The 14,493-nt window shown below is 47.2% G+C and overlaps 1 protein-coding gene across 3 annotated transcripts; it reads left to right on the top strand.

Annotated features, from left to right (window-relative positions):
* Positions 1-2,727: 2,727 nt before the first annotated feature.
* LOC117734592 (beta-1,4 N-acetylgalactosaminyltransferase 2-like) lies at positions 2,728-12,777 on the top strand. Of its 3 annotated transcripts, none has more exons than XM_034538759.1 (13): positions 2,728-3,106; positions 3,793-3,926; positions 4,298-4,441; positions 4,826-4,932; positions 5,271-5,308; positions 6,151-6,214; positions 9,708-9,821; positions 10,044-10,130; positions 10,600-10,781; positions 11,183-11,326; positions 11,702-11,930; positions 12,021-12,136; positions 12,352-12,777. In XM_034538759.1, exons 1-13 carry the CDS (start codon positions 3,104-3,106, stop codon positions 12,394-12,396), a joined length of 1,407 nt encoding a protein of 468 aa, XP_034394650.1. In that variant the 5' UTR covers positions 2,728-3,103; the 3' UTR covers positions 12,397-12,777. The 3 variants fall into 3 exon arrangements, with proteins under 3 accessions (XP_034394650.1, XP_034394651.1, XP_034394652.1); XM_034538760.1 differs by having other exon boundaries at positions 3,583-3,926; XM_034538761.1 differs by lacking the exon at positions 2,728-3,106 and having other exon boundaries at positions 3,478-3,926.
* Positions 12,778-14,493: the final 1,716 nt, after the last annotated feature.

Here is a 14,493-nt window from a genome sequence, read left to right as displayed (position 1 = left end):
ACGAGACACTACAAGAAAAAATAAAACATTGTTTTATCACGCACTGGTCAGTTTTGAGAGTTTGGGCTACTTTACTTCCATAACATGTCTTCTTTCAGACTAGTGGAAAGAAAAACATCCAAAAGGTTGTTATGTGCAGCTGCAGGTAACTGGACCCAAACGCCGTCAACAAAGGAAAGGCAACTTTATTGCACAACAGGCTTTAACGCAGACAAAACAAGCTCACAAACAAGATCTTCAGCGATCAACACAAGACGAACCGACAAAGGGGAATGACACGAACAGGACTTAAATACAGAGGGCTGGTGCAGGTTATTGGACACAGGAGGAAACAATCAGGGACAGGGCAGACAATCACAGGGAAGGAAGTGCAAAGAAACAGAGGACACGAGAGACAAGGACTTCAAAATAAAACAGGAAACACGACACAACACTACAGATCCACTACAGATCCTGACATAACCCCCCCCCCTCAAGGGGCAGATTCCAGACGTCCCAACACAGTCCCCCAGGGTGGGTGGAGGGGAGCCGGAGGCGGGACCAAAAGCATGGCAGAAGAAGTCCGGGGGACGGGCCGGAGGACGACCACCAGGAGGACTGACCTGCTCCCGGGGACGGGCAGAAGGGCAACCAACAGGCGGACGGAAGGGCTCTGGGGGACGGGCTGAAGGACGGCCACCAGGCGGACAGACCTGCTCCGGAGGACGGGCAGAAGGGCTCCGGGGGACGGGAGCATCGACTATTTCCTAATTATGAGATGCTAATTTGAAATTATGAGATAGTCATAATTAACTCATAGTTATGACTTACAGGATCTTATTTTGTTCATCAGAGTGACGGTAATGGGCTTCCGTAACTTATATATACCAAGAAGAACAAAACATTCTTTTTTACATTATATGAAATCCAAGAATCCAGTAAAAATGTGTATTTTAACCAGAGCGAATCCCTCAGTGACGCAGGTCGGCTCCCTCACACACAATATATACATCCATCCATCCATCCATCCATTATCACCCGCTTATCCGGGGTCGGGTCGCGGTGGCAGCAGGTTCAGCAGGCCGACCCAGGCCTCCCTCTCACCCGCAGAACTTTCCAGCTCATTCTGGGGGATCCCGAGGCGTTCCAAGGCCAGCCGGGAGATATAATCCCTCCAGCGTGTCCTCGGTCTTCCCCGGGGCCTCCTACCAGTTGGACGTGCCCGGAAAACCTCTAATGGGAGGCTTCCAGGAGGCATCCTGACTAGATGCCCGAACCACCTCAGCTGACTCCTTTCGACACGAAGGAGCAGCGACTCGACTCCAAGCTCCCCCCTGATGTCCGAGCTCCTTACCCTATCTCTAAGGCTGAGCCCGGCCACCCTACGGAGGAAGCTCATTTCGGCCGCTTGTATCCGAGATCTCGTTCTTTCGGTCACGACCCAGAGTTCGTGACCATAGGTGAGGGTTGGAACGTAGACCGACCAGTAAATGGAGAGCTTTGCCTTCCGACGGACCGGTACAGCGCCTGTTTTACTGCTGCAGCCGCACCGATCCGCCTGTCGATCTCCCGCTCCACCTTACCCTCACTCGTGAACAAGACCCCGAGATACTTGAACTCCTTCGCTTGGGGTAGGCAGTTTGCCCCCACCTGGAGGGAGCAATCCGCCGGTTTCCGGCAGAGCACCATGGCCTCAGATTTGGAGGTGCTAACTCTCATCCCTGCCGCTTCGCACTCGGCTGCAAAACGCCCCAGTGAATGCTGGAGGTCACGGTCCGAGGAGGCAAACAGAACCACATCATCCGCAAACAGCAGAGAGGCGATCCCGAGACTCCCGAACCGGATCCTCTCCGCCCCCTGGCTGCGCCTAGATATCCTGTCCATGAAGGTCACGAACAGGACCGGTGATAAAGGGCAGCCCTGGCGGAGGCCAACACCCACCGGGAACGTGTCTGACTTACTACCGAGGAGACCAACACAGCTCCTACTGCAGGCGTACAGAGACCGGATGGCCCGTGCCAACGGGTCCGGCACCCCATACTCCCGCAGCACCCCCCACAAAAACCCCAGAGGGACCCGGTCGAAAGCCTTCTCCAGGTCTACAAAGCACATGTAAACTGGTTGGGCAAACTCCCAGGACCCCTCCAGTAATCTTGCGAGGGTAAAGAGCTGGTCCACTGTTCCACGACCGGGACGGAATCCGCACTGTTCGTCTTGAATCTGAGGTTCGACAAGCGGTCGGAGCCTCCTCTCCAGCACCCTGGCATAAGCTTTTCCCGGGAGGCTGAGCAGTGTGATACCACGATAGTTCGAGCACACTCTCCGGTCCCCCTTCTTGAAGATGGGAACCACCACCCCGGTCTGGCAGTCCATGGGCACTGTTCCCGACCCCCATGCGACACTGAAAACACAATATAATTATTCAAAAATAGAAAACCAAAGCCCAATATATTACATTACATTACATTACATGTCATTTAGCTGACGCTTTTATCCAAAGCGACTTACAATAAGTGCATTAAACCATGAGTCCAAACTTAGAACAACAAGAATCAAGCAAGTACAATTTCTTCAATAACATTAAACTACAAAGTGCTATCGGTAAGGGACATTTAAGTGCTACTAGAGTGCTACTACGGCTCTACATTCCCTATTCAAGGTATAGTCGCAACAACTAAAGTTGCCAAACCGGTCTGGCTGGAAGGGTGTTAGGACACGAGGAAAGCAGACGAGGGAAGGAATCGAGGACGTACGGTATAGACCAGGGGTGGGCAAACTTTTTGGCTCAGGGGCCACATTGACTTTTAAAATCTATACTATAGACAGAGAACCCTGGATTCAAGGCGGAGTCCGGTGGGGGTCCGAGACGGCGCGCCGTTTCCCCTTCTTCTCTGCTTTCTCAACGCACAGCCGGTGTTCCACATTGAATGGAAGCAGACGCACAGCCATTGGTTTGGACTGACACAGCAAAGCCAACGGGGACAAGGGGCGTTCCTGGTGCGCGTGGAGACTACTATTTATCTGCGTGCTCTCTGGCTCCCGCGTGAGAAGTCGTGGTGCTGAGGATGCTGCAGCACCCCTTGTTTATGGATTTGCTTCTGTCGGCTATTTTTTTTCAACTTCAATGGTAATTAAAAACATATATATTATTTAAGTTCTCATATGAAACCTCCGCAAATTGTAGATGGAAAAGCAGCGGGCTTTGATTATAAGTTCACTAACTAACTAACTAACTAACTAACTAACTAGTACAGCCTATTGTTTTTTTAAATATATTTCACCAATGTGTCTTATGTGTCTTATGTTTTCTTCTTTTTTATTTTATTTTTTACTGGCCTCATAAATTCTCCATTGACTGAAATGTAATGAAATTAAAGTATGAACACAATTGTATATTTTCTCCTGACTTCAGGCTTGAAATGGGCAACTGAATTTAATTTCCTTTAATTCCATTTGTCCATTTATTTTATAAAGCAAAACACGTCAAACAAAAGCATTATCAATACAATAACATGTTAAGAGTGTTTCTTTCTTCTTCTAATTAGTTTGGCGGACTTTTATCTCAGTTAAAGGGCCCCTTGTTTGTTTCTATTTTCTTCACAGCGAGAGCAACCAGAACTGCCAGTGTTTGTTTATGCCTAAAATGTACTTCATGGGACAGTCATGGTCCAGTTTCTGAAAAGATCTTGTGGCATTTTCAGGACGGTTTTCTTCAACACCTCATTGTTCTTACATTATGAGCCAAAACATAAACATATTTATGAATTGATCACATGCTCCTATGGCTATATGGCCTCATTCTTGTCTCCCTAGATGTCTGTGTTTTCCAGCGGACTGCTTCAGAAGGTTGCCATGTCTGTGATGGTCCTGCTGACATGCTATTTTATGATATTCTGTCACTGTCCTGAAAAGGGGACCAAACACGTTGACACTCAACAAAAACCGAGGTACAGCCCACTCTGTCTCCGTGTGTGTGTCTGCGTGTGTTTGTGTGTGTGTGTGTGTGTTTGTATGTGTGTGCGGGTGTTCTGTTTTTAATGCATGACACACCCAGGAAAGTGGGATTCCATCGGTGTGATGATTCAGTAGTTACATTGATTTCCTGACATTTAATTGTATCGTCCAAAAAGGCTTCTGGAACCCTACAGCTCATGTTTCAGGGACTTTGGAAATGAAAACTGATTCATTACCTTGTATTTGTGGAGCGGTAAAACATCCTCTTATCTGTGCAGTACAAACATACAATAAGTGATAATATGATAGAAAGAGAAAATAATTGTGGTCCTTCATGGCTTCCATATTACCACCACCCTTCCAGGTTGCTACCCCAGAGTCCTCTTCCCAAATCCGGTCCATGCAACTGTTATGAGGGCTCAACGCTCCTCAAGAATAAACTCCCGAAGGATCAGTATGAGGAGCTGTTGCAACGCAGAGCCAAGGAGCTCCAACAATTCAAAATCAGGTAGTGGATGGATGCAGTTATCTAAATCTTCAGTGGCACTTTACAATAAAAATACATTTAGGGTGTACCATCTTGGGGTGATGCAATGGTAATTAAAGATAATAACCCTGGGACTATCTTGGTGAATTGTAGGGCAGTGTGCAGGATGTAGGGGGCTTATTGGCAGAAATAAAATCTAAAATTCATTCATATATATATTTGTTTGTATGAAGGTTTTATTACATGAAACTAAACTATTACATAAATGTAAACCCAATGTTGCCAACATTCTTGTTTATATATAGATATATATATACATAGATATATATTTGTTGATTCATATTAATATATTTCTATATATCTATATATTGATTCATGTTCATTTCCCCCCCATCTTCCCAACAGGACCACGTCTGTATTATCCACACCGCTGTTTGCGTTGCCCAACTCTCCGCTGCAGTACCCAATCCAGGGTTTCCATGTACAGCCTCTGATCTCCACTCCTGTACCAGGTATGCTACAACCTGTTCATCTTGTTATAGCCCTGAGCTGAGTCAAGTCTGGAATTTAAGGTGGTTGGAATATCTGGTAAAACACAAAGAAAAGCTCACACTCCGTAGGGTAGTCAACTACAATACCAAAGCCAATGAGACATAGACATATGAGTTGTATTACTTACAGTTTAGTGTCAGGATAGAGTGACTGTAAGACAGAGAGAGGAACCTGGATGGGTTAGAGTCACTTCATGGTTCATTTGCATGTGAGAATGTATCCAGCATAACCAGAGATGAATGTGTGTACTCCCATAAGTATGAAGTAGTGTGAAAGTGCGAGGCCATTTTGATTTCAGGTTTAGCACTGCATGCAGGGCAAAGGAGCAGCTACAAGGTTTGTGTGATCCCATAGGTGTAAAACATTGTCTGGTCATTCTGAAGGCCTTTACACACCAGGGTCGTTTTTTCAAGTCATTGCAATTCATTCTCAAGTTATTGTATTTTACAAAACAGCAACACAGAGGCTTCATCGCTCTACGGAGGGCAATCATTAGTCACAACCCCAATGTGTAATAGCCTTCTTGTAGATCAACCTGCTGGAATGGCAGCTTTTGGTGGGGGTGATACAAGATGGCTGCTGAATGTTTCAATATTTATCCAATATTTATTAATAAGGGCTTAAATAAACTCCATGAAAACACGTCACATCTGATGGTTTTACATTTGGTCGCGCTTGAACACACTTAAGGATAAAATATACAGTGTTATTATGATAGCAAAAATTTCACATCGTCACATTTTGGTTTTCATAGAAATCATTTGTTTGTTTATTGTTGGAACTGATATAATGCAGATACATTTCCATGACATCATTTTACATCATTTTACAACAGCCATCTTGATGTTAAAAGGGGCATGAAGCTCACTGTAACTGTGGGATTACAGGTGCTGAAACCGCTGTGACAGATGCTCAATGATTTCATTTTGAAAGCAAATATTTTGATATGAAGTTGATCCATTTCCAACTTGTCATTTTCTGCAAAAAAATTGTATTTTTTTTCCATAATTGCATTTGTGTCGGGACAGACCAACATATGAAGGTGATGGGTAACATGAACATAACCACTCAAACAGCATTGGCTTTCAAATGTTCATAATCAATGCTACTGGACATTAACTTTAACTGGTTAAAATACATGCTGAAGACAGTTGATTCACTCGGGTGTTTGACTCCAGGTCTCCTTGAAAGTGTCCAAAGGGGTCCTGACCACAGAGATTGCTGATGGAGGGAAGGTGCAAGGTGAGAGTCGGACATCTGAACTAACGTCACACAGGCCTTTGTTGTAGTTCTTGAATACTTCTGACTGAGCTTGATTTGTTGAGCAAAACAAGTAAGCAAAAGCTGACAAGAACTTATGTGCTGCTACATTTAGTTTCTGGCCATATCAGCAATATCTTCTGTGTTTGCTTGTTTACCGTACCTCCCTCCTCCAACCGCACACTTCCCTGGGTTGGCGGTGAGCCCCGCATGCCTCAGGGACTCCAGCACCGCACCCACCCGCTGCACATGCTCCGCCCAGGTGGCGCTGTGGATGATCACATCATCCAAGTAGGCGGCAGCATATGCAGCGTGCGGATGCAGCTCCTGGTCCATGAGGCATTGAAAAGTAGCTGGGGCCCCAAACAACCCAAAGGGAAGTGTTGTAAATTGGTATAAACCAAACGGATTGGAGAAGGCCGTCTTTTCATTGGACTCTGGCGACAGAGGAATCTGCCGGTAGCCCTTGGTTAAATATAGGGTTGTAAAGAAATGCGCAGTGCCCAGTCGGTACAGGAGTTCGTCGTCCCGGGGCATTGGGTAAGCATCAAACCGTGACACATCATTCACCATGCGATAGTCAACGCAGAACCGTATAGACCCATCCTTCTTGACGACAAGAACGATGGGGCTACACCATGCACTGTGGGACTCTTCTATTACCCCTAAACCTCCAGCATCGCAGCCAATTCCCTCTGAACCACTTTTCCTTTGTGTTCAGTTAACCTGTAGGGCCGTAACCGCACCATCACGCCTGGAGGAGTCTCAATCTGGTGCGCTATGAGGTTTGTGCGTCCTCGCAGGAGAGAGAACACGTCAGCAAACCACTCTTGCAACTGGGCAATGTCTGTTCTCTGGGTCCCGGAGAGATGGTCTTCACAAAGGAGCGAGGCCGGATTGGTGGATTGTTGGACCTCAGGCCCCAGCTCCTCTCTCTCAGATACCGCAGTCACCAGAGTAACAGACTCTGCCTCCCTCCATACTTTTAGGAGGTTGAAGTCTTATTCAGACGCTCCACCAGACCATCAGTCTGTGGGTGGTACACACTGGTCCGAATAGACTTAACGCCCAGTAACCCGTAAAGTTCTCTCAGTGTTCTTGATATGAACTGGGTGCCCTGGTCAGTCAGAATCTCTTTCGGGAATCCGACTCGGGAGAAGACCTGAAACAGCACCTGCGCGACACTCTTTGCAGAAATGTTGCGCAACGGCACCGCCTCCGGATATCGTGTTGCGTAATCCACGAGGACTAACACAAAGTGATATCCGCGTGCACTCCGGTGAAATGGCCCGATGAGGTCCATGGCGATTCGTTCGAACGGTACCTCCATCAATGGCAGAGGACGTAAAGGCGCACTCGGAATGGCCGGGTGATTTACCAATTGACACTCCGGGCAGGATGCACACCAACAGCGCACATCTGCCCGGATGCCCAGCCAATAGAATCGGGTCATTATCCTGTCCAGTGTTTTTTCATATTCCATGTGACCAGCCATCGGTTTATAGTGAGCAACCTGAAAATCATTTCCCGTCAACTTTTCGGCACCAGCAACTGAGTGTTTTCCTCTCCTGTCTGAGCGTCACGGCTCACTCTAAGCAGTCTGTTTAGAGCCCTAATCAATGAGTGCGGATATGACTGCTCTGCTCTGCTCTTATCACTTGGTCGAAGGCTGAGCGTAGATTATCGTCCCGAGACTGCTCGAGTGGAAAATCTTCCATGGAGTGAAACTCAGGAGCCGGTGGAGTCTCCACGGGAGTCTCCGCCGGTTCCCCCGGCCCGTCTGTACCCCCCTGGATTCTTACTGGAACGCGGTACGTCGCTCCCTGACCAGGGGGAAGGTATTGGAGAGCCAGCAACCCAAATAATCTGGCCCACCTCCATCAATGGGCACTCCATCCGCAAGTGCCCGGGCTTCCCGCACCTCCAACACTCCTGCCCTGGTGTTCGAGAACTCCCCTGTAGGTCAGGCTCCGTGGCTGGCACCCCTCCCCGAGCCGCTGAACACGGCCAGCCACGGAGCCGGCGTTGGCCGCGCCAGGATCTGGGGCGGGGTGTCGGCCAGACCGAAGCCGGCACGCGACCGCTGTCCCCCTGCCCAGGGGGATGAACAGCCAAGCGGTCCTCTGCCAAGGTGACAGCGGTCTCTAGGGCCGAGGGCCGGTGGTAGCGGACCCACGCCGACGTTCGGGCTGGCAATCCACCCACAAACTGCTCAATGACCACTTTCTCCACCATTGCCTGCGCCGCTCCTGACTCCCCGGGTTGCAGCCACCTGTTGGCGGCGTCCCCCAGTCGCTGCGCGAACGCGAATGGCTGGTCCTTGGGCCCCAGCCTGGCTTCACGGAACCTCCGTTGGTGGTCCTTCGGAGACAGCCCCAGCCGGTCAATCACGGCCTTGCGCACGTCCATGTATCTCTGCCTGGCTGCCTGGGGAAGCCCGAGGGCTGTTGTCTTTGCCTCTCCGGCCAGCAGAGGCAGGAGCCGGACCGCCCACTCGGCAGCAGGCCAGCCACACGCCTCTGCCGTTGACTCTAACGAGTCGACGATGGACTGCGCGTCGTCCCCAGCATCCATCCGGTGTAGGGCCACCCCCGTAAGCGCGGCGGGGGCCTCCGCCGGTGGAGCTGCAGCTGTCCGGGCTGCGAGTTGCTCCAGGGGGAACGCCTGCCTCTCCGCCTGGACCTGGAGCTCCCCCAGGAACTGCTGATTTGTCTCCGCCTGTTCCCTCTGCATAGCGGCGTTCCCCGCAAGCATCTGCCCCAGCGCCACGATCAGCTGGGTCGGTCCCTCCTGCTGCTCTCTGTGCTCCATCTGTCGACCACGTTGGGCTTCACTGTAACGCTTCCCACGTTATCCCGTGAGTCTCGGACAGAATATAGAGGAAGCAACACTGATTGTTGGGGTTCACAAAACCTTTTTTATCATTCATAGCACACACACAGCTGTATCTGCGAACTCTCGCCTCTTGCCGCGCTCCTCCTCCCCGTCGCTACTGCTCCTTTTGAGGGAAGACACACACTGATTAACCCCAGCTGGGGCCGATTAACCCTCAACCCAGCTGAGGTTGATTAGACCTGTCCCGGCACCGTTCCCTGAACCACCCCCCACAATCATCTCTATTTCACATGTGTATTAGTCCTCAACTCTTTTATTGTTTATATTCGGTCCCATTGTCAGCTCGTCAGTCAGCCGTTGACCCGTTGAACTGCACCAACCTGTATGAAAGGTGCTGCAGCAAATACAGTTTGACTTACTTATTGATCATGATAACTGATCCTTGGAGAAATCCTCACACTGGCTTTAATAATCAGGAATTGCATTTTCATATGGAGATTTGGGAAAAATGCATTCAAGTTCGTAGGTACAGCCACACATCGATTTAAACAGATTTATATTAATATGGTTGTCATCCACAAAGCAAAGTAAGACCGTTTTTCCAAATGAAATGAAATGTACTCTTTTTGTACGCTGTCAGGTGATGGGATGACCAAGCTGATTATGGAGTCTAGCAGCCTGGTGATCCTCAACTACCTGCTAGCTAAAGTGTTCTACACCAGCACGATCTACCACATACACACCGGAGACCTCGGTATGAAGACATTGGAACAACATTTTTAAAAAAATCAGTCTTTACAGAAATGAATTGCTCAAATTTGCTGTCAGTTGTCAATGTTTTGTGCAGCTATGTCTCTGCATAAATGTATGTTTCTGTGTGTTTAATGTACATCTGGAGAAAGTAAAATGAGTCAGACTAAAATGTTGGTGCAGTTTGATTCCTACAGTGAACTTTAAAACTTGTTTCTGTACTTAGTATCCTTCCAGTTTGAGGAGCATGAGGCCGTGTTTCCCATCACCATCAAACAGCCTCTCCTTCCAGTCCTGTACAACATGGGAACAAGTAGGTGTGCGCTTATCCTGCCTTTCTCGTGGGTTAAACATCAAAGTAACGCTCAGCTAGGTATGGAAGGAAAGTGCTGCCTATCGGCTCTCTGGGTTGAACCATAGGAGCATCAGATCTACAATCTATACAAGATGCAGAGAAATGAAACTGCAAGTCCATTGTTCTTGAGTGGATGTCCACAGGAACATTAGTATTTTTGTATGTTAGTGTTATACACCAATGAATACATATCCATCCAAAAAAGGACAATGACTGGCTTTAGCTTTTGTTGTGCTAGTCTCATGTGATAAAAAAAGACACTTAAAGAACACTGTAATAGGGCAGTCAGCTGGAGCAGCAATGACATGATCACTTCCTTTCTGTTCAGGTCAGAGAGTCTGAACCCCGAGCAGGGACAGTTAGTCTCATCGTGTCTTCACTTGTCTTTTCTTGATGGAAATCTTTGCCTACTTCTCTTCTCGGTCAGGTGTGAGCTCTCACGTCACCGTCATCACCAAGACGTTCCTGCGCTACCCACAACTCAAGGTGTTGCTGAGTAGCATCCGGCGTTTCTATAGCGACATAGAAGTCATCATTGCAGATGACAGCTTTGAAACGGAGCACATTACTGGAGAACACATCAGACAGTACATCATGCCGCCGGCACAGGTACACACACACACACACACACAGATTTCCATAATCCCTGTAAACAGAAGGAGGAATAGAGGAGGGACATCAGTAGGGCCATGGCAGGATGCAGGGCCATGGCAGGACGCAGGGCCATGGAGGCAGGGGGCACGGTGAAGGAGGCAGGGCCAATGAGGCAGAAGGCCAGGCCCAGACCAGGGCCAAGGAGCAGGAGGCAGGAGGCAGGAAGCAAGGGCAAGGAGACGTATATAAATGTTCACACATAGTATATACCAAAGTTGACATTTTTCACCACAAAATGAAATGAAAAGTTATGCTGACCCACTATATTAATTTTGTCCAACTATTTGTCAATTCTCTGTATTGCATTGTACTCGTCACCTGGAATGAACATTTAAAATGTGTGTTTCCTCCCTCAGGGCTGGTTTGCTGGCAGGAACCTGGCGGTCTCCCAGGTAACCACCAAGTACTTCCTGTGGGTGGACGATGACTTTGAGTTCACGGAGGGGACGAAGATAGAGAAGCTGGTGGAGGTGATGGAGGCGCACCCGGAACTGGATGTGGTGAGAATGAAATGGTTAATGTCTGAGGGGTCAGGAGCTTGTGTTGATTAATTCAACGGTAAAAAAGTGAAGAAAAAAAGGTTGTCTGGTGTGCTCCTCACTAAATTAATTTCTGAATCCTCTCAACACTTGATTTTGTCAGTTTGAGTTAATTATCTTTCTTCTATCAGAGCTCCACTTCCGGGTCCAGCATCTGAAAGACTGTTTTTAAAGGAATAAAATGTCCTTATTCAAACACCTGCTATGCACCTGTTTTTACAACCACAGCGTGTCAACTGGAACCCATCCCAGCATGTAGTAGGCAAGATGCCAGTACACAATGTACTGGTTGCCAGTTTATAACGATTCTTTCCCCGATCTTTCCATTCTCATCAGGTGGGTGGGACCGTAAAAGGGAACCAGTTTTATTTCTCTCTCCTCTACGATGAAGGAGAGGAAATGGAGGGTGGCTGCCTGTACAGAAAGTCTAAAGGGAGGTTCCACTCACTTTCTGGTTACCCAAAATGCTTTATGGCCAGTGGGGTGGTCAACTTCTTCTTGGCTCGAACGCAAGCTGCACAGCAGGTGGGATTTGACCCTAAGCTCCAGAGGGTGGCGCACTCGGGTAGGTCTAGAGTTTGGAGTCCAAGCTGCAGTAAGTACACTCTTTCAGCTTCTGTGCTGTTTTTCTAAATGTGTGAATGTCTGTCTCCAGAGTTCTTCATAGACGGCCTGGGCTCCTTGATGGTTGCCACGTACAGCCACGTGTCCATCGGCCATCAGCCCAAATTCAAACATTATCAAATGGGAGTGGCTCATGACAAGATTATGGTATGTTTTTGTGTTTTGCTTTTTGGCCTCATGATGCCGTGATGTTTCCTTACTGTGACTATAAATAAATACAGATGATGAAAACGTTTGTTTACATCAGCTTTCACAAGGGTGCAGCACCTGGGTTTCAGGTTTTGATGAACTATCCATGTTTTTCCGTCTGTTTTTATGTTTGTTTTTTATGTTCAACATGTGTGTCTCCGTATGTTCCACAGGGTGGGAAATTACTTATACGTCGAGTAGCCTGCAAGCCGGTATAGCAACACGCCGGGAAGAACCGACACAATATGTTCTACTCAAGGAAAGAAAAAAACGTAATCTATTCCGTCTACTGCCAAATTTACAAGAAAGCGCAAATAATTTGGACTCTGACGTAGACTACGTTTCACAAAGTTCATGTAACTTCTTTAAATTCAGCAACTCACAAAACTGCACCAAAACCTGGACAGCAACCTTTTTTGGAGGGAGCCTGGGGACTTTCTCCAGATTTTGAGGATGTCGCTGTGTTTTTATGTTTGTAGTTCAACATGTGTGTCTCCGTATGTTGCACAGAGAAAAAATTAGCTAGACACGTGCTTTCGTTTAACAGACAAATCCTACTCCTCAAATCCAGGAACTGTGTGCATCCAATTCACTTAGACTTTGGAAAGAAATATATATATATATATATATATATATATATATATATGAACATAAATCAACAAATATATATATATATATGAACATAAATCCAAAAAAAAAAAAAAAATATATATATATATACGGTATATGTGTGAGGGATATAAATATACCTATAAACACACAAATACGTGTGGCTGTCTGTATGCATTTGGATTATTACTGTCATTATGAATGAAGGAAGGATGTTGAGAAATTATGACGAGACACAAGAAAAAATAAAACATTGTTTTATCACGCACTGGTCAGTTTTGAGAGTTTGGGCTACTTTACTTCCATAACATGTCTTCTTTCAGACTAGTGGAAAGAAAAACATCCAAAAGGTTGTTCTGTGCAGCTGCAGGTAACTGGACCCAAACGCCGTCAACGAGGGAAAGGCAACTTTATTGCACAACAGGCTTTAACGCAGACAAAACAAGCTCACACACAAGATCTTCAGCGATCAACACAAGACGAACCGACAAAGGGGAATGACACGAACAGGACTTAAATACAGAGGGCTGGTGCAGGTTATTGGAGACAGGAGGAAACAATCAGGGACAGGGCAGACAATCACAGGGAAGGAAGTGCAAAGAAACAGAGGACACGAGAGTCAAGGACTTCAAAATAAAACAGGAAACACAACACAACACTACAGATCCACTACAGATCCTGACAAAGGTAGCATTGGGTTATGCCTCATTTGTCCATTTAAAGACAACATTTTAGATCTATGAGTTAACATTCATTACCTTATTCACCGGTAGGTCTCTACTCTACAATACAATCTTTAAATGTTCTCTGTTCAACCTTTTGACCATTAATGTGGCAGCAAACAACTATTATCTATATGTAAAGATATAGAATCAGAATCATTTATTGGCCAGGTACATTGCACATAAGGAATTTGACCCGGTGAAATGTGGATGACAATAAACAGACATGAAATAAAACGAAAGTTACGAATGTAACTACGGTTCTATGAATCCTGGATGAAACACTGCTTAGCACTGGATATCTTGCGTATCGCGCACACGCAGGTCGAGTATTAATAACAACAAAGTCACCTGTGACCTTGGATGACCCCAGCCGGGTATAAGTTCCGGCGTCATCCTGAGATCAGTCCTACGGAATCTTCTTGCGAAATCACGACATTCTGAATGACCAAGAACTCTGGCGATCAACCAGGATTCATGGAACCGTAGTTACATACGTAACTTTCATTCTATTTCATCCTTCCTGACCACCAGAGGCGGTGCTTAGCACTGGATGACTTATATCAACAGAGTCACGAGGAACCCCAAGGAGCCTACCTCGTATGGATCAGGCAGAGGAATCTGGACGAAGTGGGTGAGGGGTGGCAACGTGCACTCTGTAGTATCTGGTAAATGTGCTTGGTGATGCCCATGAGGCTGCAGCACATATATCCTCCACTGGCACACCTCTCAGGGTTGCCCATGACGTGGAAACACTCCTGGTAGAATGGCCCCTCACTCCAGATGGCAGAGCACGGCCGTTCGCTTTGTATGCACAGGCAATTGCCCCCACTATCCAGTGGGACAGGCGCTGTTTTGAAAGGGCACAGCCCTTCCTAGGCCCACCATAACAGATGAAAAGCTGCTCTGACTGTCGTATGCCTGTGGTGGCTTCGACATAGGTTCTGAGGGCCCGCACTGGGCACAGGAACCTTGACCTCTCCT

Source organism: Cyclopterus lumpus, chromosome 8 (assembly GCF_009769545.1).
Source record: "Cyclopterus lumpus isolate fCycLum1 chromosome 8, fCycLum1.pri, whole genome shotgun sequence".
In the NCBI taxonomy this organism is placed as follows: domain Eukaryota; kingdom Metazoa; phylum Chordata; class Actinopteri; order Perciformes; family Cyclopteridae; genus Cyclopterus; species Cyclopterus lumpus.
This window is presented reverse-complemented; position numbering and strand designations above follow the sequence as displayed.